This window comes from Chaetodon trifascialis, chromosome 9, assembly GCF_039877785.1.
Source record: "Chaetodon trifascialis isolate fChaTrf1 chromosome 9, fChaTrf1.hap1, whole genome shotgun sequence".
Lineage (NCBI taxonomy): Eukaryota > Metazoa > Chordata > Actinopteri > Chaetodontiformes > Chaetodontidae > Chaetodon > Chaetodon trifascialis.
This window is the reverse complement of record NC_092064.1, coordinates 12,897,573-12,921,445: the sequence shown is the minus strand read 5'-3', so window position 1 is coordinate 12,921,445 and position 23,873 is coordinate 12,897,573. Positions and strand designations below refer to the sequence as shown.

Here is a 23,873-nt window from a genome sequence, read left to right as displayed (position 1 = left end):
GGCCATGGTGGAGATCTCGGCGTTGCCATGGCAATGGTGGAACTGCTTGACCTTTTGGCCCGTGTCAGCAAGCCAGCAGATCACAGAGGAGGCAGAGTCACTGCTGACTACCTGCAGAGAGAGAGAGAGAGGATGTCAATCATTAAAAAGAGTTTGATCCTTTTTATGCTGCGAGGGAGGCGGCCTCTGCTGATGTATTCTTTAATGACTCTCACATAGCCAAACCACACTCCTCGCTTCGTTACACTTTATTTTAGTGCTAAGCCACAACTGAAGAAAAAATGCAACTAATGATGCTGTCAAGAGAGAATAAACAGGGAGGGGGAACGAGAGTGGATGTACTTTTTAAAGTGAGGGCTGTTGATATTGGATGCGTTTGCTATTTTACTATTTGTGTGGTGCTCATACATTGTGTACATCGATTTGGGTGAAGGGAATAAAGCATGCACTGAAACAAAAATGACACACGCCTTTTAAAAAGGTAGAAAGCATTAATCCTCTTTGAAACCTCCACTAAATTTGACTTTCTAATGTCTGAGTTATATCAACCTCAATCAAACCAAAGTGTTGACCTGCATACCTGTCTGAACAGACTATTATACAGCACACAGGTAACAGGGTGTTCATGGCTGCTGGTCCTCTTCTCCTCCTTCACAGTGTCTAGCAGGAGGAGCAGACTGTTAAAGGACAGCAGGAGGAGTTGACGCTCCTCATGGAGGAAAAGGAGGGTGTGTGTGTCCTCCTGTGTCTTTGGGAACACATCAGCCAGACGGTGAACACACAGCTGACTCGAAACATCCCATAGACACAGGACCTGGAAAGTGTAAGGTTAGAAGCTGTATGAATTGCTACTCCTATTAAAACCAATTATCATCTTAAGACATGATCATAACTACAGAAAAAATACAGTCCTTGCCAAAAAGAATGGTTACTCTTGACCCGACGCGCCAAACGGTTCGTTAAACAAAATCGTCTGGGCAGCGCCTTTGGCACTTTCAAAAAATGCTTGGCACTGTGACTGGATGAACCGGCTGACACACACAGGTCAATGAACAATGACCCATAAGACATAGTGGAACTCTTGCCAAAGCCAACTAAGAGCAGAACGAAAACATCTTTTCACAGTCACCTCCTTCGATAAAGAAAGTTCTGATCTAACTGATGGTGCTGCAGCATCTATACTAACTTCTATAGGAGCCGAAATTGCTGTTTTAGAACAAAAAATACCCAGACGTTCCTCATAGGACACTAACTGGTCCAAAATGACTGTGGTTTGGCCAAAAAGTCTGGCAAGCTATATTTTCAGCTTGCGTGATCTTGTGAATCCAGCTGCCTCACAAGGTAAGGTTACTGCAGCAGCCTCCACATGATGTTAGTGCCACCTAGCCAGATTTCACAGCAACTCTGCCATATTGCTTTACGGCAAGAAACAAGATGACTGTGGCTGTTCCAGGAAGTCTTCCAGAGGAATCTGAGGTAAAGCTTTCAGAGTTTCCTGCAATGGCAGATGGTGTTTGAGCAGAAGGCAGATGGAACATAAATCACTTCTAAAATATTCATTATCATCAGAAAAGCCAAAGAGAAGGCAAACATGCACAGTGCTGCAACGGGGAGAGGAAAAGCAGCTCAAGCAGCAGCATCCTCTTTGCTTCAGAAAGGAGAAGGGTTTAAAGGAAACCTAGTCTTAATTTTGAGAAACGCCAGGTCTTATAATGGTAACAGTGTGAAACAGGCTACCAATCATCTGCACCACAGCCTCCTTCCTCTGCAGTAATTATAGTAAAGTATAAGAATTAATAATACAATGATAGGGCTCTTTATCATTACATTATCTTTTCTAGCAGAGTGCACCTGCACCACACACTCACACCCACCCACAGGCGCACACAAACACACACACACACACACACACACACACACACACACACGCATGCACGCACCTTATCCTTGGAGTAGCTGAGCAGTTGTTGCTTGGTCTGCATGAAGCGAACTGCAGTGACGGGGCTTGTGTGCCCACTGAGCACGCAAACTGGCTCCGAGGTCACATAAGGGTTCCACAGCAAGACCTGATGATCCACACCTGCTGTGGCTGCAACCAATCAGAATGTTCCAAATTAGTCAAGGCGCTGACTGCGATTAATTACAGGAAACCACACTGTTTTTAGTCTTGTTGCCGACAACAAATTCAGTGTTGCATTTGATAGTTTGGATGCTTCTGTGTCTCTTGGTATTATGCATAGAATTATAGAAGTTTTTTTTTTTTTTTTTAAAGTGTTGGACCAACTTCAAAATGTTTACTTGGGATAAAATTAAAATTAATTGGCAACACACAAATTGAGTTTTTTTCAGATCAATGTCAAAGCATGCGTGTTAATCTAACTTTAAAATGTAATTAATTTGTGTGTTATCAAGGAAAGTGTGTTTTTTAAGTTTCAAATTGAGAGTCAAAGGGTAGAGGGTGTCGTAGGGATAGGCAAGCAATTGGAAAGCAATTGAAACTGACATTATGACTCTATCATTATGACTCTAGCATGTTATATAATATATCAATACATTTGATAAATTCCTTCATACAGGCTGCTGTCTACCCCCTAAGTGAGTGGGTTAATTTCATAAGTTGAGGTGGTAATGTTCCACCCGCAGTTGCAAACAATGAAATTAACTTTGTGTGTTGGCTGTAGGCGAGAGAGTTAATATACACAAAACATGTCAGTCATGTGGGAACACTTTGTTTTCACTCATCGTGATACAGGATAGAAAGAAGCTAAAGGAAAATAGTGTTGTATTAGTCGGATCTATCTATAATATTAATTATTTTGGTAATGCTGTGAAATATAGTTTGATTTCCCTGTTTTAGCAAAAAAATTGAATTAGAGTTCCACGGTGAGAATGGAGAACATTAATACTGATTTTGATTTTAGGCAATATTGCCCAGCCCGAGGGTGTCATATGTTGAACAGATTGGAATACTCTGAGACAAATTTGGGATTTTAGGCTAAAAAAAATAAAACTTCATTGCACTGAATACTTCCTATTCACACTCACATCACAAGTATTACCAGACTGAGTACACACTAGCCCCTACCTATAAGATTGAGTCCACAGTGGTAGTCCATGTCCCACACGCCCCTCTTTGTAAGGAAAGAAGTGACTCGTAGACTTCTGCTTTCTTTTTCCCTCCAGCCGACCACCATGCTGCTCTGCGGTCCGGTGCTGCACGACACAAAGGCCTCCAGTGAGCCCAGGTAATGTACTGAAACAGGAAAGAGTCGTAAGTGAAAGTAAATTAGTTGTGAAAGATACTGTAATTAGCTTTACTACATTTAGAGGAGCGAGTAACACTGAGAGAGAACAAGCCTGCTGATGGCTAAAGTCCATTTGAAAGTGGATGTTAAGAATACAACATACAAACAAACAATTAGGCAACTAAATTAACAGCTGATATTTGTGTGTGTGTGTGTGTGTGTGTGTGTGTGTGTGTGTGTGTGTGTGTGTGTGTGTGTGTGTAGTTCCTATTTACTCTGGGAGTCATTATAATTGTAAATCTGTTGTTTACAATGCATCAGTACTGCACCAGGCATTGGCGTGACAACTGTTGTCAAATATAGAACTGCAGCTGATTTTTATCTGTAACTTAAGCATAGATCACCTGGTTACACTGTATTTTAGTTTGTAGTTTGACAACAATAACAGATGACTGTTGGAAATGAAATATTAAGATTAATAAAACCTGTTTTTTAAAGATACATTTTGAGACATGATTGAAAAGACACAGCACTGATTCTGCAGCATGAGATCTTCAGGCGGGGAGTTTCAGAGCTGAGGGCCCTGACCGTAAAACCCTTTAGTCTTGAGTAAGGATTTAGGAGCAGCCAGTAGAGCCCTGCCTGTAGATCTGAGGCTACGCTCTGGTTCATAGAGGAGCAGCAATTCAGCAGTATAACTCGGAGCTAAACCATGAAGTGCTTTAACGGTAATCAGTAAAATCTACTCTAAAGTGTACTGTTAACCAGTGAAGAGAGGCTAAAACAAGAGGGATAGGATCTTGTCTTGCAGTATTTGTTAAAAGCCAAGCAGCTGCACTTTGTACCAGCTGAAGGTGTGAGGGTTTTTTTTATAGACTTTAATACAAGGAATTACAATAATGTTACCAAGATGAAATCTAATCTAGTCAAGTTTATTGTCACATATGCACAATCATACCTTAACCTAACGTACATTTTTGATGGTGGGAGAAATTAGAGCAGCTGGAGGAAACCCACATAAAGAGATGATGTGTACGACCTCAAGATAAGAAAAACTTTTGTGACTTGTTTTTCAAATGAGACTTTACACAAGTTTCTCACTGTCACTGGTTTTGTTATTCGGAGGACATAAATTTGCATTTCCTCTCAATAACAATGCTGAATTTTATATTTATGCATGATATGTCCCAGTGGCAGCATGTATACACAGAATAACAGAGGACCAAGAATGGAGCCTTGGGGAACACCATAGAACAGAAGGGCCACAGAGGAGGAGGCATCACTGATGACGACTGAAAAAGCTGTTTGATAAGTAAGATTTAAACCAGCCTAGGGCAGTACCCCTATTGCCAACCCACATGTCAAGGTGACTGGATAGTATACAGTGGTTAACTAAGTCAAAAGCAGAGCTGAGATGGAGAAAAAAAATGTAATTAAAGAATTTCCATCATCAGCTATAAGAAAAATATCTTTTTATAAATTTGAAGAGCAGAACAGAAACTTGACTGAAATTTATCAAAGATATGATGATTATTCATAAAAGAAATAACTTTAGATAAGCAACTTTCTCTAAAACTTTCAATAAAAAACTGCAATCTACAAATAGGCCAAAAGGTTTCTTGAGAAGAAAGGTTGAAAACAGTGGATGGAGAGCTAATGTGACCAACACTGTCAAAAAACACCTTCAGGAATCTGCCACACATAACATCTAAAGGACTTGATGAAGTCTTTAATTTGTCAGTTGTGTCCTTTAAAGTACAGACTGAAAGGGCCTCAAATGACTGAGCAAGGCAGAGGGGTCGCAGTGTACAAAAGGATTGCCAGTGATATGACCGATCTGAAGTTAATAGGAATGTGTGACCGAGCCGAGTCTTGATATGACAGAACAATAGACCTCATTCATGAAAATGTTAATCCAGACAGATCTGAACTTAACTTTTTCTGTGCAAGTTTTTTTAAGATTAAAATTCAGAAAACAATCACAAATGGAGGCCATTAGTGTTCAAGCAGCTCGTCTGTGTGGAGCAATAATGCAGCTGAAGTTACCAGCGGAGGGAATAAATTAGTTTTAACTCCAACAAATTCGATCTAAAACAACATTGCAACATATTTTGATGATGACACACTGTTGATTTCATTTCATTTATTCAAATGAGATACTTCATCCAGCTCATGCCAAAATGCTCCTGCTAGCAGACCTCTGAAGGACATCCACTTTCTGAAATGGCTGTGCTAAATGTGCAATGACCGCAATGGTAAACCAACCAATCCACAGGCGCTCAGCGCAGCATAGAATTAGTTTGATTTGCTCACTGGTATTACAGAAAATGTAATGGATCTTGCATCACCATCTATCTCAATTAACACTTTGATTGAGAACAGCTAAATTGCATGCCACGCGTCTCTATTAGAGGCTGCTTAGCTTTCAAATACTGCACAAATAAGCGCAGGTTGCGAGATGGCATGTGACAGTCGCAGGTCAAAGATCAGCCGCCTAGCTGGGGCAAATAATTACGTCTGATTGCATTCCATATACCACATCTTTTCTCCGTCCTGTGAATTAAAAGATCAGTGGATTTCCAGACAGCGTCGCATGACTCATCATTGATTAATGAGGCCCTCTCTCTTTCACTGACACACACAAATCACAAATCAAACTATTTGTGATGCAGACCCACATACAGAACATCTGCTCGCTCTAGCCGGTGATGTGTGTTATGCCACACTTGCTGCTGTGAGTTTCGAATTGAAAGAGGAACAGCAGGAGTCACATTTTATCTACATCAAAGCTAACCTCTTTTGTTCTGCAACAAATCGCTGCACATTTTAGGGAGATTTTAGTGCACATGCCGACGTTCATCCTTAATGTTCTTTTTCATTTCTTTGATCACAACATTATGTGGATATGTTAATGCTTTTCTCTCTCACAGACACACACTTCCTACAGCTCTCCTTCCTTGTCCTTACGGGTCTGTGTCCATCCCAATTTCCTCCTAATTTCCTCTCAATTTTCCCCTCTGTTCCACCACCCTTCCCCCTTCTCTCCCACCCTCCTCCCTCCTCTCTCTGGTGGCCCGTGAGCCCGAAGGTTTGGAGGTCTGGATAACCAGCCATGTCTAATGGTACACAGCCCACTCATACTGCAGGGTGGCCAACTTCAAAAGAACAGCACCAGCACCCCAGAGGTATGCAAACACACATATACAGTCACACAAACCTCCTTTCCTTTCTCACACTCTCAAAACACCACACGCACACACATTTACACATGCAGCACTCTTAGTATACACACTCTTGTTGTTTCACATGCACACGCAGCCTGTAAAATTTCAATTAACCAGTGCTTTTAATGTTTTGGCATCGTCTCCTCTGCTTCCCCCTTCTTTTGTTTTCCCATTGTTTTCCCATTTGTTGTGCTTATTTATATGTACTTTATTCTTGTTTTCCCCCTTTGTCAGGATCTCCCCTTTCAGCAAAGCTAGTCTCAGAGCACTGCCTCTGCAGAATCACTATCAAACAGCCCAATGACTCTTCAGAGGGGCTCTACAGGAATGATGCAATCGAGATACAACTAAGCGACCTCTTTGTTACCCACGCTGAGCTGAAGTGGGGAGTCTCAAGGGGCCAGACCTCAAGCCTGTGACTTTATGCCAATAGTCAAAAGTCTGGCTGTGCAAGACTATAAAGTGGATGACTCAGGACTCGCATGTGCGTGTGTGTCAGTTTGTGTGTGTGCATCAATGACAGAGACACGCCCAAGCATTTCCATGGCGTTGCATAAGCTGTTTTTATAGTGATACTGAAAAAGTGAGCAAGCAAGCACAGAGAGGGGCTCTCATCGCAGCTGTCAAAGTGAAAGTGTGTGAGAATCAGGTATGTCCGACACCCAGAGTTTGGTACTTCTTTCTCTTTGTCATTTGAGCCGCTTGTTTTCTTTCTGTCCAACTCATAACAACTATTTTTGACCTGAGGCCCCAGGTGAATGCAGGAATGAAAAACAGCTGGATTTTGTCTCATAAAATAAAATAAATTAATTAAAGTGATTTCAAATGACAGAAATCAGAGCAAACTGGTTACTTAGTAAAATCAGTTTTCAGAAAATCTGGCACATAGAGACACTCCTTCTGCTGGCCCCTTCATCTACATACAGTGTGAAATGGTAGAAGTGTAACCAGAGACGTTTGGGTTTAGACAACAAAGAGTGAGTGACAAGCCTGCAACAAAGACATGCTTGTCTAGATTTGTACAAGGTCATTGGAATATCATCAAAGAGCGACTGGATGCACATGAAAACAGAACTTTTATGTGTGTGTTTGTGTGTGTGCTTGTATTTCCTACCTTTTCTAACCCAGGCAGGTGCGTGTGCTCGGTGTGTCACAGTGTAACAGCAGCGATGCTTTCCTTTGATCAGTTCATCCCATAGGATGATGTCTGCTGAATCCGCGTCTGTCCTCAGACTGAGTCTCTCAAACAGAGAGATATGAGCTGAGGTGAAATACAAGGCAGTGACCTGGGATAACGTGCAGCACACACACGCAGACACACAGACACACACACAACCAAGTTATGGAGCAATGGACCGATGATGTAGAAAAATGAACCCCAAACAATGTTCTACATCCTTTTCCTCCCTTTTCTGTGTATTACCTGTCCTCCAATGTCACCTATGGTGAGGATGGCCTGGTCTGGGTGAGAGGGATCCACCCAGTAGTCCAGACACCAGGGAGTGAAGCTCAAACCCTAGAGAAGACAAGAGGAGGTAAGTACAGTGTTATGTTTCATGTCCATTGACACTTTACTCAGGTTATATTATGTACATTTACTCTGGATACTCAGTGCAACAGTAGAGACTACTATGATGACAGGAAATGCTCAAACCAAACATTAGAGGCTCTCTCTCGCTGTTACCTGGAGTTTATACTTGCAGCTGATGTCTTGTTTTGACAGTATGTCATAAAAACACACCTCTTTACTTGTGAAAGACACAGCTATCTGAGAAGAAGGAAAAACAAGTGCTAATGAATTTATTAGAAACGGAGAAGTGCAGACAAACAGCTATTTATCTCATCAATACGATGTAGCAGCATTCGTCAATAATTGATGGCCTTTTTATTGAAATGTGAATGTTTATTTTCTGAGCATTATTCAACAGCGTGATGTCTGCAGTGCCATTAAGCAAAAGCACTGATCAATAATTAATCGACTGAGTGCAAAGCTTGTTTACCTCTGTGCGCCACAATATCTGCCCCCCAAAATTGAGACCGCAAATCTAATTTCTAAATTAATTTCTGTAATAACATTTGTTCAGTTGTATAAATTCTGCTACAAGACTAAGAATGTGGCAACATAACCCGGGACACCAATCAACAAGACTGAGCTTTTGTTTGTCATGTGACTCTTTACAAGTGAATGTCACCTTGTGTGCATTGCGCAGCAGCACCATGTCAGTGACCCAGAGGTCTTTGGGTGTGACTGTGCTGTTTTGCAGTCGCTGCGTGTGCAGGAGGGACATGTCCTCTCCATCCCTCAGCCCCACAGTTCCTCCTTTGCTCACGGTCAGATACTGACCTGAACTCTGCAGGTGCAACACCTGGTGAGACCAGAGGACATTACAAAACAACAATGTTTAACTGAGACAAATTTGGGGGATTGGGCAAAGTAACAGAAAGACTCTCCCTTGAAGAGCTTTAATGCTCTTTGTGATGCAGTTTGTAGCGTCTTAAAGGGAAGAAAAACATTTAAAAACATTTCCTCTCCTTTCTTGCTAATCCTTAGCCGTAAAACTACACTAGAATGACTCCATCAAACTAAATCTTCCTCTTATTGGATGAAAGTGAGTACAAGTGAGTAGGGCACATTCCTCTGTGGCAAAACCAATCAAACAAAAAGGATTACCGAATGATGCCATTTTATTGGCTAAGCCACAAGGAAAAAAAAACTGAGAGCTGCAGAAAAAAAGGCTTGAGCTGACTGTGTCTGATGAGAAAGAGATGCTGAATATCTTTAAAGAAAGAAAGGTTTATTAATACTTATAGAATAGAGGTCAGGGCTTCGATGTACTACCGGTGTAATTACTGCAGACTGGGTCACTTTCCCAGAGCCAGCTGGAGGCTTTGCAGGATCTCTCAGATTGGCGTGTCATCTATTTATCGCAAATTATTCTAATTACCTATTTATCTACAGCTGATGAGTCATTGGTACTGGATGAGTTTCTAGCGACTTACAGCTTACAGTATGGAAACCCCATTATATTTCTATTCAGGATGACCAGTGAAAGAAACTTTATGGGAAAATATGTGGAGTGGCCACTTCACTAAATCCAATATTCACTGTCCTTTTAGTTCTGTTTTGGTCTCTACCAACTCCTGAGGGGATTATCTGGTCTTTTAGCTGCAAAACACTGTTATGTTCCCCCACTAGTTGCTAACTTTGTCTGATGTTTGGTGCTGGGGGGGCACTTTTTGTTGAAGAGACTGAACCAAAGCAAGACACCAAAGACACCAAAGATTTCTGTAGAGCTGAGGTGAGCGTGTTTTTCACATTTTCTGTTTTGCCTTCCCTGCTTAAATGGCACCACGCTATACTAAATGGACAGAAATAAGAGACTTCTAAGGAGCAAATCTGACTGACTCTCAAGTCTGATCTAAAGTATAGGAGTCAAGACCATCCAGCCATTTGGAAAACAACTTACACAACACTCTGACATTTTGACATTCTCAGGATTGAAAGATTAAAGTGGTGAGCCATCACTTTAACCACAGCAGTAGGCACTTTATTCCTGGCTGCTTCATTTACATATTAATTGATAGATGTTAAACTTAAAGGAGTCCAGAGCCATTTATCTCAAAAGAGGTGTGCCATTTTGATGAGCAAGACCCTAATACTTTCAAACTTTTCCTCACACAATGTTTAATAATGTGGATTTCCACCCAGTCAGCAGAGTTTTGGATTCTCCAGTCAGTCAATGTCAAAATGGATTTTGGATAACATCCTGCAATAGATCATATGTTTAAAATGGGCAACATGTTCTAAACCTCATAACAACCTCTCCCTCTAAGTCTCTTCATGTCAGTGACTCTTCTACCTTTTGAACTGGGTCTCGATGTGGACAGGTCAAAGTGCGTGGTAGCTTCCAGCAAGGCACACTACTCTTTCTGGTGTTCTTCACTTTATCAGAGAGCTCCAGCAGCAGAAAAGAGCACAGGCCTCCCCAGTCAACACGCCCTTCTTCCTTGATGGCATCAATGTCCAGAAGGAGGCCGCGGTGCTCCTGAGTGACAACTACACTGTCAAACAGGAGGCCATATTCCTCCTTGGAGCCCCGGCCAACTGATGACCAAGCCAAGTGGATGAATTCAGTTCTGGACAAGGAGCGAGGTGCACCCAAGGGGTCCTGTATCGAGACAAGGAAATGTGACACTGTGGCATGCTGGTACATATTTCGTTGAGTTGTGTATTTGGAAATGGATGCATTATCAGAAGTGGATACAGCGTTGGAGGTGGGGCTCCATCCATTCCATTAAACATTGCTCAGTGGTGCATGAATTCAGGTGAGCCTGGAGGAATGTATACTGCACATGCTCCATGGGCCCCAGCACCCATAGAGCATGCACACCAGAGACTTCAGCCAGCTTAGCCGGCTAACTTCCCTTTGAATGTCAATCAAATTCTTCAATCAGTCAATTCTTGAGGGTTGTGGCGCTCACAAAAAAAAACATATCCACTGTGCTACACCTGCTTCTTTCACAATATAAGTCTATGGGAAAGTGTTTTTGGGCCCATGTGCATCAGATGATGTTTAATGACATAGCCACAACGTCAACTTGGCTTCAAAGCCATTACAAAGTAATAGTGCATTTCATTTGGTTGCCTGTCAAAGGCGACACATCCCATTTACCCCGTCTAGTTGCTATAACTTCTGGGGGAAACGCCAGATGATTCGTCAGAGTGTGAGGAAGAAGTCGGCGAGCTAATTAGCTATCTATTGTTTGTACTGCTCATTCCAGATGATGCACAATTATTCATTTCCTGCAATGTGGGTTGTTAAACAATGAACACAACAACTCCCATGATCCAACGGTACTTCATGATGCCATTAAGCTCCATCCTTTGTTATTTTATTGACTGGGAGACCTCTTGCAGCAGAAATTACATACTGTGCATGCGTTTCCCACGAGAATTAAAGGTGCTGTAATATGAGACTATTAACTGACAAAAAAACACAAGCACACACTCACGAGAAAGAGGCCCTGTAGCTTTCTATAGTCCTCGGTGTTCATCCTGCTCTCAAGCTGTGCCACCTCCATCCTCGTTCCCATGGTGACAGCTCAGACCTGTCAATCAATCACCGGGATACCAGACAAGGTCAGCAAGGTAGAGCATGTGTGTGCGTGGATCTGTATTGAAGACTCACAGTCAAATAATAGATTCTTCACATTTCGAAGTATTACATGACGAACAAGATGTCCCCAGCTCCAGTAATCCCTTAGTAACCTTCTATATCTGTTTCACAGTGGGTTGTCATGTCACCATAATCATACAGCAGAGTCACAGCGGCAGCAGAATTCCTTTGCTGGCTTATTTTTTTTTTTTTTACTCTTTCCAAACATGTCTGTGTTGAACGGTGTGCAAAGTCTCATTTTCATTTTTTCACTGGCTTTCAAAGGTGAGTGAATGGGTCCCCAAATGGATCAAGGATGCTGCAGGTTTGACAAAGTATGCCAAAGCCAGGTGTGTCAGGTAATGTGAAATAAAACACTGCAGTCAGGCAGATGAGCAGCATGTATCATAGGGTGAATGAAAGGCTTTGAAACATAAAAGGGTTTGTTAAATTAGCCAGTGTAGTGATTAAAAAGTACTTTTCAGGTACTTTGTGAGATGATGAAAAAGTTTCTTGTTGACATTTTACAAAACACTACAAAGGCCTGTGGAGGACGCCAAACGCTGTTTCATTTTTAGCCCGACATAAACGTTTATGGCACAACTTCATTGGAGGTGGCACCAAAAAAGCAGAGATTTAGATGACAGGGTGTGTAATGAAAGCAAAAGAATCAATGCTTTGCTGTAGCTATTATCTTTTTTAATGGTGATTAACTGCAGCATGATCCTGATAGTTGATGATAGTTTATCCACCTCTTTATTCACATCGCTGGCAACAAGCAGCAGACTGCAACAGATGCGTTTATGCTACAGTCATAAATGAAAAGAACGGTGAAACCTCCGGGACGATTCGACGCTGCGACGCTTTGTTTATGAGTGTGATAACTTTTAATCAACCACATCCTGACTTGTTCTGTGGCAGGCAGCTGGCATCAGTCTTAATGAGATTACACAGACACAGTTCCATAAAATCAACACAAAGAGGTCCATATTTTGAGCTGATGCACTGTACAGCTGTTTGAACAAATAACATATCTAACATAGAGCGTTGCTACTGATTTACTGGAGGGAACGGCTTTCAGTCGTGTGAATTTTACAAATAACTCAAAAAAAAAAAAAAAAAAAAACCCAGTCTAGTGCTGTCCTATCTGTTGGCAAAACCCACTTACCAGGGTTGCCTCTCTTCTTCCTAGCTGGTCACTTTAGGTCTGTCGAAGCTGTCACTGTTGGATTTCTATCTGGTGTTCATTAAAGCTGTGCAGAGTATCATCCACTGCAGTCAAACTGTCCAGAAAGACATCTCGGCTCTAACTGCATAATGACAGGCTCTTGGCCTGGCAACGTCCCTGTCAAGTTAGCTGTACCGTTTGCACACTTCAGTCAAGGAGCTTTTTAATCATCACATCCATAGAGTGGAGCTGAACACACAGCTTCTCAGTTAATAACAAATTCAAACTTACCAAGACGACCAATTTCATCCTCTCAGTCCTCAATGGGTGTCCAGAGTAAACTGCCCAGAATCTCTCCCATGGTGTTGGAAGACCATTTTTAAATGTATGACATTTCAAACAAATCCTCAGGCTCTGGCTGCTCCATCTTGGCCTCGGATGGGTCTCGTCTGTGGGAGCTTCAGCCGATTCCAGGAGCCCCAAGCTTTGTGTCCAGAGGTTTGTCTACAGCAGCGATGTCTGAGAGGCAATCAACAATAACCACCCTGACTGCAACACACACCCCCTGAGAGAGTTAACTAACTGCCCCTAGTAGCTCAGACAGTGGCAGAGGCCACACACACACACACACACAGACACACACAATTCTTTTCTTTTATTATCCCTCACTCTCAAAGACTTAGGCTAAGTTTCCTGGCAACCAAGTAGTCAAAAAGAGCTGTGTTTGTGAGTCCAGGCCCTTTCGTCTGCATGTAACACAATGTGTGTGTGTGTGTGTGTGTGTGTGTGTGTGTGTGTGTGTGTGCGTGTGTGTGTGTGCGTGTGTGTGTGTGCGTGCGTGTGAGAGAGAGACTTCTATTCACAGATTAGGCGCTGGAGAGAAAATAATCTGAGGTACAATTACCCCCTACACGCACCATGGCAACACAATTCACGAGAACATTAGTATTCTACTGCCACTCATAAAAGTGTTCTGCGTTGAAACAAGTGTAAAAAGCACTGACGTGAACCTGGACCTGAACAAAAATAAAAGCACACAACAGCAGAGCTTTATAGTGCCATTCAAATGCCTCTGAGAGGACTTCCTGTGGGTCACTCGTAGCTGTTCACACACTCCCAACAAGAGTAAAAAAAAAGGCTCTGAGGGATTTGTTAAACTGAGACAAATAGATTGCCTGTATAACTGCAAGCATGAATACACACAAAAGCCGTACATCCAACACAGATATAATCATCCCCTCCCTCCCAGCCGCTTCACTGACCACGACCAATCCTTGTGTGTGACTTAATGGCCTGGAATAACTCGAATTAGCTGATTACAGCGGTCGTCAACGGTGACAGGATCAGAAAATTAGGTCTCAGCAATTTCAATAATAAAGCTTTAAAAATTAACACTATCACAATTGGATTACAGTGGTGCATGTAGGAGCCAGTACGGAGCCCAAAATAGCCCACCATAAATCCACCATGGAAAATCCACTATTATACAGGGAGAAGAATGAAGTTGCTGGAATGGGGAAAAATTGGTACGGATCTAAATACTGGGAGGAAAGAGGTGCAGGCGAAGAGAGAGAAAGCAAGGGCAACTGAGCGGAAATGAAGCACTTTCATACAACAATGCAAATCTGAAGAGAGACCCACTTTGGAAAATCTTTCTCAAGTGACAGAACTCTTTTGCAATGAAAAGTGGGTTGTTGTTTTTTTTTTTAACACACTCCTCATGACTCTTGAGTTCTTGAGGAATTGATTTCAAGTCCCTTTATTTTATTTACATTCGCTTCAATGAATGTTGGAAAGGACTTTGCAGGTGAAGTATCAGAATGAAAGAAAGACAAAGAAATGAAACGTTCATGGTCAAATATATTTGTCTTTGAAATTTGGATGAAAATTCAGGTTAATTTAGGAGTGAGCTGATCTGTGTATTTGCAGTTGTGCTGTTGTTTGCACTGTGTTACACAAAGTCATTCTGTAAAGTCTTCTGTTGTAACTTCTTTTCCTGAACCAAGTCTACTTCTGCTGTTTGTCGTAAAGACCTTCAAGAAGTATTACATTTGGATGTAGATTTTACAAGCCAGGTCCAAAACAAAGGACACGTTCGTTGATGTATCTGACATTGAAACAGATGTCTACCATTGAAGCTGATGTTTTCCTGGAAAAAAAAATCAAATCCATTCAAATTCAAGTGGAAAAAAAGAACATTTTCACCAGCAAAAACAAAAAAATGAAATAAGGTTAAAGATGTTTCACAGCAGATTTTCCTTCTCTATGAATACACACAGCAGTGGTTCCCAATCCAATCTACCTCATCGGGTCTGTAAAACCTTTGAAATCAATGACAGGATCATTAGCTTAAGATTTTGCATCACTGCCCACCTTGCAGTTCAAAAAGCCATGTGTTCTTTTACGCAGTGGACCATTGATTGATAGAAAACCGTAAATGTGACGACTTTGCATAAATTTCTGTAGCTAAAGTAAAAATAAAGACACCACAGTTACTGAGTTGCTGTTCACCTGGATGGTGATGGTTTATGATGCACTGGGAGAAGCAGGACGTGCTACAGCAGGACAGGACAAAGACAGCTGACAGTGAACAGTCTCCATGTCAATCTCTCAACGTCTGTCCAGACCTTGGTATCTTGAGAGGATTTGAACCCATATGATGTAAGTTGAAAATAATGCATGCTGACAGCGGGAGGATATTAGTGCCAAGTATGTGACACCACCATATGGACGAAGATAATGTCTCATCCAAGTCCAAACTGTGGGAACGTATGTGAAAACTGAAGACCACTTCTTTGTACGTTTTATGACTTGTGCGATGAAAAAACTTCTGAGGACATGGGAAATAATTACATTTTTCCTAAACTTTTTCAGAACTACACAGTCCTGAACAGAGAGGGGAATATATAAAAGAATGAAGAAATATCGACTTAAGAATCAGATAAAAGAACAACATAAAAGGGAGTTAAAAATCCCTGGCAATTACTGTCAACCTGATTCGCTTTGAACCTCAAACTACCTGATCTCCCCTCAAAGCCACAGAATTATAAATTATACAGCCAAAAATAATAAAATTACAAATTACAAAGCCTCATATCACCTACTCTCTAATAAAAACGTCTGCTTGTGTGTGCGCGTCTTCTCAGGCTGCTACTCCACTGTCTTGAAGGCCTGCAGGATCATGTTGGTTTGGTGGGTGAGCCGATTGGCGCTGACAAACACGTTTATCACTCTGGAAACAACCGTGACAGAGACACAAGGACACATGTGTCAATCATAAAGCAAAGAAACCATGGCAACAATATTAGGATTGATCCAGGAAACACTTTGATCTGGCTGGAATGGAGAATGTCAGGCTTCAGAGAATACAAGCCAGCATGAATCCACAGGAAATGGGTCAAGGGAATTATTCAGCAATGGTGGATTTGATAGAAGCGGGCCTGTGATCAAACGACAACCATTTACATGGTGGTGACAGTGTGTGTGTGCGTGTGTGTGTGTGTGTGTGCATACTGGCATGTGCGCGTACAGCTACTAAATGTGCTGGCAGCTGGGTGTGCATGTGAAAAAAGAAAGGACTGAACAAGTGACTGAGACGACAGAAAAGGAAGAAAAACAGACAGAAAAAAATCCAAAAACAGAATAAACTAGAAACGGTGTCATACTTTCCATCTTTGAAGTAGGTTTTGAGAGTGTCACTGAAGCTCTTGGAGTATTTCACAAACTCTTTCTTCTGCTTCTCCAGAACCTAACCAATGAATACAGACAGCCTTTCAGCTCCACTCATTTCACAGAAACTGCATTAGAGCGCGCGCGTTTTCCTTCTTCATATATCTACTTACCCGTCTGTTCTGATGCTGATATTTCCTGAAGACAGTGTTAACTGTGTCTAAGAGCTCCTTGATGGCACTGGCGATGTCTCTGTGGGAGGCACACATGAGTAAGTTGGTTTAAAAAAAACAAAGCAATATCTCAAAATCTGTCTGTTTTTAATCAGGCAGTAATTCTCTGAAACTACAGTTCTTTGATCCGGCTCGTCGTCTCCCTTTCTTCCCCTTTTCTTGCAAACATGCTTTCACCTTCAACTTTTTTTCTCCCCTCCTCATACGCACTTGAATCTGCTGTTGCATAACCTTAATTTTTTAGCATTCCTTTTGAATTGATTTTATTTCTGAGCCCTCCGCTGGGTAAGTAACTTAAGCACTGACTCACTAAGAGTATTGGATTCGATCAAAATAATGGCAAAGTGGGCCAAGAAAATGAAACGTCTTTCACTTTCTCTCTCTAGACTGTGTGTGCGCGCGTATGTGTGTGTATGTGTGGTGCAGTGGACAGGGATGAAAAACGGCATGCAGAGTTTCCTCCTCACTATTCCATAACATACAAATAAATGTCTGACACTAAGAGCAGCATTTATGTTTGTTTATGTTGCATGTTCTAATGCTTTGATTTCTAAACTGAGGTCGTGACGCCTTCGCTGCCTCCACAGTCTGTGAGATGCGACTGAAAGCTAGTCAATGGACCTTTGAGTTGAGAGTACATTGTATTGTTCCCAAGGTCACAGATGAACTCTCAAGACTTCACTTCATCTTGGATTGCTAATTAAAAATAGACCTTGGAACTTTTTCCAGTTCACATAAACACTGATCTTTACTTATCAATTATTTAACCGTTCCTCAACATTGCTCAGCTGACCAGTTGGCAAAAAAATCCCACTGAATGTTGAACACCCTCTGGATATATCCAATTAAACATTAGTGTGAGCACCATTATTAACTGCAGTGAGTCTTCTTTGACAGTTTTGCTCATTTATACTGCACATAAACTCATGCTATCTTGCTAAATGATGATGCTGTAGTAATACATGATCATATCTTGGGGCTTTTGTGTTCAGACAGAGTGAAAATGCATTGCATTATTCACATGAATAGGACCAAGGTGCCAACAATAAAGACTTCAGCTCTACCTAGCAGCATATGCATTGACCCCAAGTATGAGGACCTTTGACCTTTGGCCTTGAAACTCATGAACAACTGAAAGATCTTTTTTTTTTGTAATGAATGTATTCATCATAAAGACACGCACTGCATCAAAGCTTTAGTTTAGGTACCACCCACTTGAAAGGTTGACAAATGCCCTCTTGAGACATTTTCTGGCAATACATTCGATAGTACAAGAAATCGGACTGAAACTTTTGTCCAGAATTAAACCTGGTGTATATTGGACACACACACAATAGCACACTGAGCAGTCTTACTTGATGGTCTGTAGGAAGCCTACTCTGTCATTGATCTCATCTGGTATGGTGCTGAGGATGTGTTTCAGCGCTCGGGCCCTCTCGTTCAGCTCCTGGAACTCTGGCTCTCGCCTGTCAATCAGGAACTCTGAAAACACCAAGAGGAAGAGAAAAATACAGATCTTCAACCTCCTCGGCGACGGGCACATCAACGCGAGTGCAAATAACTGCGGGGGACACTGAAATGAGGCAATTAATAATGGTGGCACCTGTGAAAAACACACCTACACTGCATATGTGTAAAATGAATACAAGATCAAGTGTACCGTGTGTGCATACACTTTAAAGGGATAGTGTTTGGTTTGTTAAGCAAGGGCTAAATTAACATAGGATTTGGGCTGTGCCATGCAGGAGGTACATTTAAAATTCACTCAAAGTGCGTGTGTGAGTATGCATGTGTGAATTCATTACCACCATCAATCACTGAACACGGCACAAGGAATTCAATTACAGACAGTGAGGAACATTTGAGAACAAAAGCAGCAGTCGATTTGTGGAGAAACAGCTCCCCCCAGTGGATAATTGGGCTAATGTAATGTGGGCTGGGCCTCACAGAAATCCACTTGAATCCTCTTTCAGAAGCAATATAACAGCCCAAAATGATATGGAAATTGTGGTGACACAAAGTTGATGTCGGCCAGTTTAATACACGTTTCTTATTACTGCAGGTACTGTTGTGTGATTGTCCTATGCAACATCATATTCCACCCTCCTCCTCTCCTCCACCAAGCATCATACCGTCCACGTCGTCTGAAGCCATGCGAAGAAGAGACTCATTATAGTTGACTTTTAAGTTCTTCTTCTCCAGAATCTTCATGACAATGTCCTGGGTCAGACCAGGGTTCTCCTTCTCTGCCTTGAAACACAAACATACAGCTGCACTGATGGTAATCGCACTCAGCCTTGATCTTCTGTGGCACTAACATTTATCAAATCTACAAATCAACCTAAAGTCTGAGAATGATTTTAAAAAGTAAAAAGGGATGGGGACAGTTATTACAGCTAAGGTTGCAGTTAATCTGATGAAACTTCAACAAACAAAAGGAAACTTTTTTTCCTCACCTTTATGAAAGCTGCTCTCAAGGTCTGCGCAGCTGATAAGTTGACTTTCTCCAACTGCAAGTTATTATACACAAACATAAGCCAGACGCACAAACCACAACACACACACACACACACACAGCTTAGCTCTTATCATGGCCTCACTTCTGTCCTGAAATGTTATTCTGCAGAAAGTACATACAAGCCAAGAATCCTGCAATATCAAAGGAGGACACTGTGTTATTGAACTTCAGAAGAATTCCTCTGGACCAATATTCTGGTATTATATACTACTTCAAACTTCAAGTTCTGTCTGTCAATTGGCACAGCGTGTACTCACACATATGTGGTTTTAAAATTAAGTGTCTTTTCGAAATCAATTTGCCACCCAGCTTCGCCAAAAGAATATGAAATACTGAAAAAACACAAACGGAAAACTGTTACAGCAGTCAGACAGGAGATCAGCTGACACGAGGCCTTAGGCTATACATTAGTTTGTGGAAATTTGAAATTTAAACTTGTTTTGGCATTTCGTGTCTTTATTGGAGAGTGGAGTGAGAAGAAACGAGGAGAGAGACACAGGCCTCTATGGCAAGCATATAAACTGTTTTCACCATTAGCAGCTCTGTGAGGCTGTACAAATGCACGGTGGTGCTCTGAGCCTCATGCTCACATCAGCATGCTAACATGCTCACAATGACAAAGCTAAGATCCAGAGAATACTTGCTAATTAGCACTAACCACAAAACAGAGCTGAGGAATGTCATTAGCTTTGCAGGTATTTAGTTGTAAACCAAAGTATTGGACAAATAAATGTGTTTTTACCTAAGTATGGCACCAGATGAAAGGCCAGGAGGTCAATTTTTTTTAATTCATCCTCTGGTAATCATGAACATCGGTACAAAACTGCACAACAATCCCTCAAATAAGTGTCACGGTGCCACTACAGGAGAATTCAATGGATCACAAAGTCATAAGAATTCATCATGTAGGAACCACAAATGTACAAAATGTGGTGCCATTACATCAGGTAGATGTGGTATTTCGCTGATTAAGTGAAAATGTGTTCATTAGGATTAGGATTTATCTTCAAGGAACATTGAATGTGTTTACACAGCATGTGTTCGTGCTCCTGACAAACCATGTAGTTGTTGAGATTTTAGTCCAAACCATAAATGCCAACCTCACAGTTTCTAAAGGAAGGTAAAGTCATCCTCTAAGAACCATGAACGACACCAACATTTCCATCTCTAGAGTCGCTTGCATGGTTAAAAACATTTTCTTTCCAGGTGAATGTGCAGAGCATAGACCTTATATACAAAAAAACCTCAACTTTGTATAACTGCAAAAAAAAAAACCCACAACACACAAGTAAGTGCACATGTATATTCATCCAAACACCCACCACATATGGACTGTAATGAAGCACTGACTGTGTCCTTGTTGGCACTTCTTCCTTGGTGTTAAACTCAACATTAACAAGGAATATTCAACATCTGTTTCCTTATGTCTATTCTGCTCCACCACAAACCTTTGATGCTTGCACAAAACCCCATTCACAGCTAACCTCCAGCAACATTTTCATTAAACACACATCTCCTCTACTTAACCTGAATATTCAGCACAGGTCTTATTCACATTTCTTTGTCATGCAACACCTTTGTTTTATCCATTCTTTTTTTTCCCCCTTCAACTGAAACCCTGCAGTCTTTACCTCAGTGAAGACAGGATACATCACACTGTAGAGAGCCATACAAACTGTGGAGGCAGTGTCGGCTTCATTCTTCATGTCTTCCATGGTCATCTTTCACCAATCAATGGCCCTTTGTGTGTGCGTGCCTGTCCACTGATGCCAGTTCCACTGCGTTCAATCACTCAAGGAGACCGACAGAAAGAGGGCAGACAAGGACCTGAAGAAGAAGAGGGCAGGACAGGTGAACAAGCAAGGTGAGATAGATGGTGACAGATTGGAAATGACAGAGCAGGGAATTCAAGGAAAAATGCACCATGGCTACAAGCAGGGACCGATTTAACCACTCAGAATTGGAGCATTTAAATGTCCTTGTATTGAAAAGAGGTGACAGAATGAAAAATGTGGTTTGTCAAAGATGGTATAAATTCATAACTTGCATTTAATAATGATACCAGCAATGTACCAGCATTCCTCCCCATTACGTATCATAAAATCCCATGTGTACTACTTCCCATGAGGCATTTCAGTCACAGACATGATCATCACATAACAGCCACATTGGCAAAAGAAGCGAGCTTTACTGTTCCGCTGGGTGCAATGGTGACAAAACTGGCATGAGTCATACCTGAATAAGGGCCACCCTCTCCAGACTTATTGCTGCAATAAAAATATCACTGTGATAAATACAGAACCTTGGCATACACACAGTGATCTTTCTCCCTCAGTCTTGTCATAAGAAACAATCCTGAAAAAAGAGAACGGTAACTTCTTCGATTGGCCTGTGTTCTGTTTGCATACGCACGTGTGTGCACACCAGACACACACACCTGTATCTGACACACTGACAGGACCAGTTCTTCTTCAGCTGTTGCTTGTTCTGTGACACTTTTACATGATGTAACATGACACAGTTCTTCATACTCATCATACAATAGATCATTAATTTTCAGGCTGGAACACTCACTTGTATACAAAGTCCATCTTTCATGCATGTGCCTCAATTTTCCATGAGTCCTGAGAGTCTCTGCCTGGTGACCTGACTGTGACTTTATTTTAATTGCATGCAGAGGGGACCAAAGTTCGAGAGATGTTTTACTTTGCCCTTTGATAGCCACTATTACACAGATATCGAGGTTACAAGTGGGTCCACTGCGAAAGTGTTTCCTTCTATCAATCGCTGATTAGAGGAAGATCAGCCACAGTGTACCGAGCTACCACAAGGAGACGACGACAGACATGGTTACAGACAGCCTGTTTCAGCTCCAACCACGCCTAGTGTCACTGATGGGTGTGATCAGAAGAAATACATTTTAACATAGTCAATAGTGTGGGCCATTCCTGAGCGCTGAGTCTCCTTTGATAATCATAGGATGCTGACAATAAACATGCATACATGCACATATGTAAATTTACATCAGCAAAATATTCTAAAATAAAGGCATAAGTATATCTTCTGTGAAGATTCTCATTCATCCAGGTGGTGTGTAAGGCACTTCGAGGCATAAGCCTTTTTTATTTATCAAAAACTACATATATATTAACATTTTGGAAGGATATTTCATGGGCAGACAAACACAAAGTTGTCCCCCTTAGACAGATTTTGAATATGGGACAATAGCACTGAAGGTCAATTAGTGCAATCTTTGTTAACTCCCAAAACACATAAATGAACATTCCCCAGGGGGACATTTCAACTCATCAAACACAAGTGTAACAAGTAACCATCACGAACGCATTATATAAAGGTGTGCCTGCAACAGGGTGCTTATATTGCTGGCTCACTAGGTAAGCTTAATGGCACATCTAAATGGTCAATTTTTTGGGTCATTAGTGTGAATAATTACAATTCGTCCTGAACCACTAAGGTTATAAACATTCAAACACCAGAGTCCCAACAACAGCAGATGGCAGAAAGTTCGCAACCACAATTCAGCTTGTCTGGCTCATTACCATCGCGCTGAGTTTAAAACCACCACGGCACTTACAGCCCTCTAATATCACCCTTGCATGAACACAAACTAAATTACGCTGAGAAGATTATGGCCATAACTCATTGTGACATTTACAGGTCGAACACCTTAATTTTTGCTGTAGTGGCTATTTTGAACCAAATTATCCAAGGCACTGAGCAAAGGTCACTGACGAAAGGTGGTTTCTTTTCACATCTTCTTTAAATGCACCACTCACAGACCTTTGTGGGAGCGGGCAACTGACAGGTGATGTCATAGTGCCACAATAACCGCTGAACCCCAACCAGTTACCTAACGCTACACTACAGGACACATATAGCAGGTGGAGGAAAGGGTGGACAGTTAAAGTTACTGCACAGTATTTACCTGCGGTGATACAGCTGCCAATGAAAAGAGGAGAAGCAGCGAGCCGACAAGGAGGTGAACTACATGAAAAACTACCAGTAGCGTTCACGCGTTAACATGAGATTAGCAGTTAAGAGCAGGTGATCAACTCCGTCCTTAGCTAACTAGCTAGCGCTAAATCGCTAGCTAACCGTCTGGCGATAAAACAGCGGAAATATAAAAGTAAAATTACAATAACAGACAAGCGCTTCGGTTATTTGCTCCGATGGACTACTCACCCCCTTGTTGTGGTTTGCGTCTCATTCAGGAAGTTTTCTGTCTGACAAAGCTGTGGCTGAGAGCCGGGGAGGGCGGTGTTGAGAGCGGTTCCTCGGTATCACACGAGAGGCTGAGTTGTAGTTCTTTCGGTAAGTCTCTGTCATGTCTTGTCATTGTAATGGCCACTACAGCAGACTTCAAATCCCAGAAAGGCACAGGTGGTGTATTTTTTTTTAACTCTTCTTATGCGCATTTCAGCTGTTTTCCACTTCCACTAGAAAGCACAGAGTATCAAATTCAGTGGTACGCAGAAGAGACATTTGCTTTGAATTTGATTTTGATTCATTTGATTTTAAATAACCGCAAACTAAGATAGTTATCAGTACAGAACGAAATTAACTGTTGCACTTTAGGTCAAGATAGTTATCTGCCAATCCCAACTAGTGTCAGTTAGCGCTACACATCAACAGCAGAATC

General features: G+C 41.6%; 3 protein-coding genes across 6 annotated transcripts in view; 1 reads left to right on the top strand and 2 right to left on the bottom strand.

The window, feature by feature from the left end:
* The window catches only part of LOC139336609 (cilia- and flagella-associated protein 337-like), a 30,834-nt gene extending 17,520 nt beyond the window's left edge, over positions 1–13,314 (bottom strand). The window contains exons 1-11 of one of the 2 annotated variants that reach the window (XM_070970761.1): positions 13,085–13,314; positions 11,483–11,578; positions 10,330–10,638; positions 8,662–8,835; positions 8,154–8,237; positions 7,893–7,985; positions 7,584–7,755; positions 3,086–3,253; positions 1,941–2,089; positions 581–814; positions 1–111 (exon numbers count right to left, since the gene is read on the bottom strand). The exon at positions 1–111 is cut by the window's left edge and continues 54 nt beyond it. In XM_070970761.1, coding sequence (XP_070826862.1) covers positions 1–111; positions 581–814; positions 1,941–2,089; positions 3,086–3,253; positions 7,584–7,755; positions 7,893–7,985; positions 8,154–8,237; positions 8,662–8,835; positions 10,330–10,638; positions 11,483–11,563 — 1,575 coding nt within the window. In that variant the 5' untranslated portion in view covers positions 11,564–11,578; positions 13,085–13,314. Of the gene's footprint in view, positions 112–580; positions 815–1,940; positions 2,090–3,085; positions 3,254–7,583; positions 7,756–7,892; positions 7,986–8,153; positions 8,238–8,661; positions 8,836–10,329; positions 10,639–11,482; positions 11,579–12,793; positions 12,908–13,084 lie in introns of those variants that run through there. The other variant, XM_070970762.1, reaches the window with a different exon arrangement.
* The window catches only part of serpini1 (serpin peptidase inhibitor, clade I (neuroserpin), member 1), a 225,508-nt gene that overhangs the window by 181,705 nt on the left and 19,930 nt on the right, over positions 1–23,873 (top strand). The window lies entirely within an intron of this gene.
* Positions 15,290–23,516, bottom strand: pdcd10a (programmed cell death 10a). 3 transcript variants are annotated; one of them, XM_070971185.1, is made up of 9 exons: positions 23,417–23,485; positions 21,449–21,480; positions 20,845–21,040; positions 19,152–19,205; positions 18,828–18,945; positions 18,051–18,177; positions 16,636–16,714; positions 16,459–16,541; positions 15,290–16,025 (listed from the first exon to the last, which is right to left on the bottom strand). In XM_070971185.1, the coding sequence occupies exons 3-9, from the start codon at positions 20,932–20,934 to the stop codon at positions 15,944–15,946; spliced, it is 633 nt and encodes a 210-aa protein (XP_070827286.1). In that variant the 5' UTR covers positions 20,935–21,040; positions 21,449–21,480; positions 23,417–23,485; the 3' UTR covers positions 15,290–15,943. The 3 variants fall into 3 exon arrangements, with proteins under 3 accessions (XP_070827286.1, XP_070827285.1, XP_070827287.1); XM_070971184.1 differs by lacking the exon at positions 21,449–21,480 and having other exon boundaries at positions 23,417–23,516; XM_070971186.1 differs by lacking the exon at positions 21,449–21,480 and having other exon boundaries at positions 23,160–23,432.

Coding starts and splice junctions, on each gene's coding strand:
- pdcd10a (XM_070971184.1), bottom strand. CDS start 20,934: ATGACCATGGAAGACATGAAGAATGAAGCCGACACTGCCTCCACAGTT. Junction 18,178..18,827: donor GGCTTCAGACGACGTGGACG/GTATGATGCTTG, acceptor TGGTGTTTTCAG/AGTTCCTGATTGACAGGCGA. Junction 16,715..18,050: donor GGCTTCCTACAGACCATCAA/GTAAGACTGCTC, acceptor TGCCTCCCACAG/AGACATCGCCAGTGCCATCA.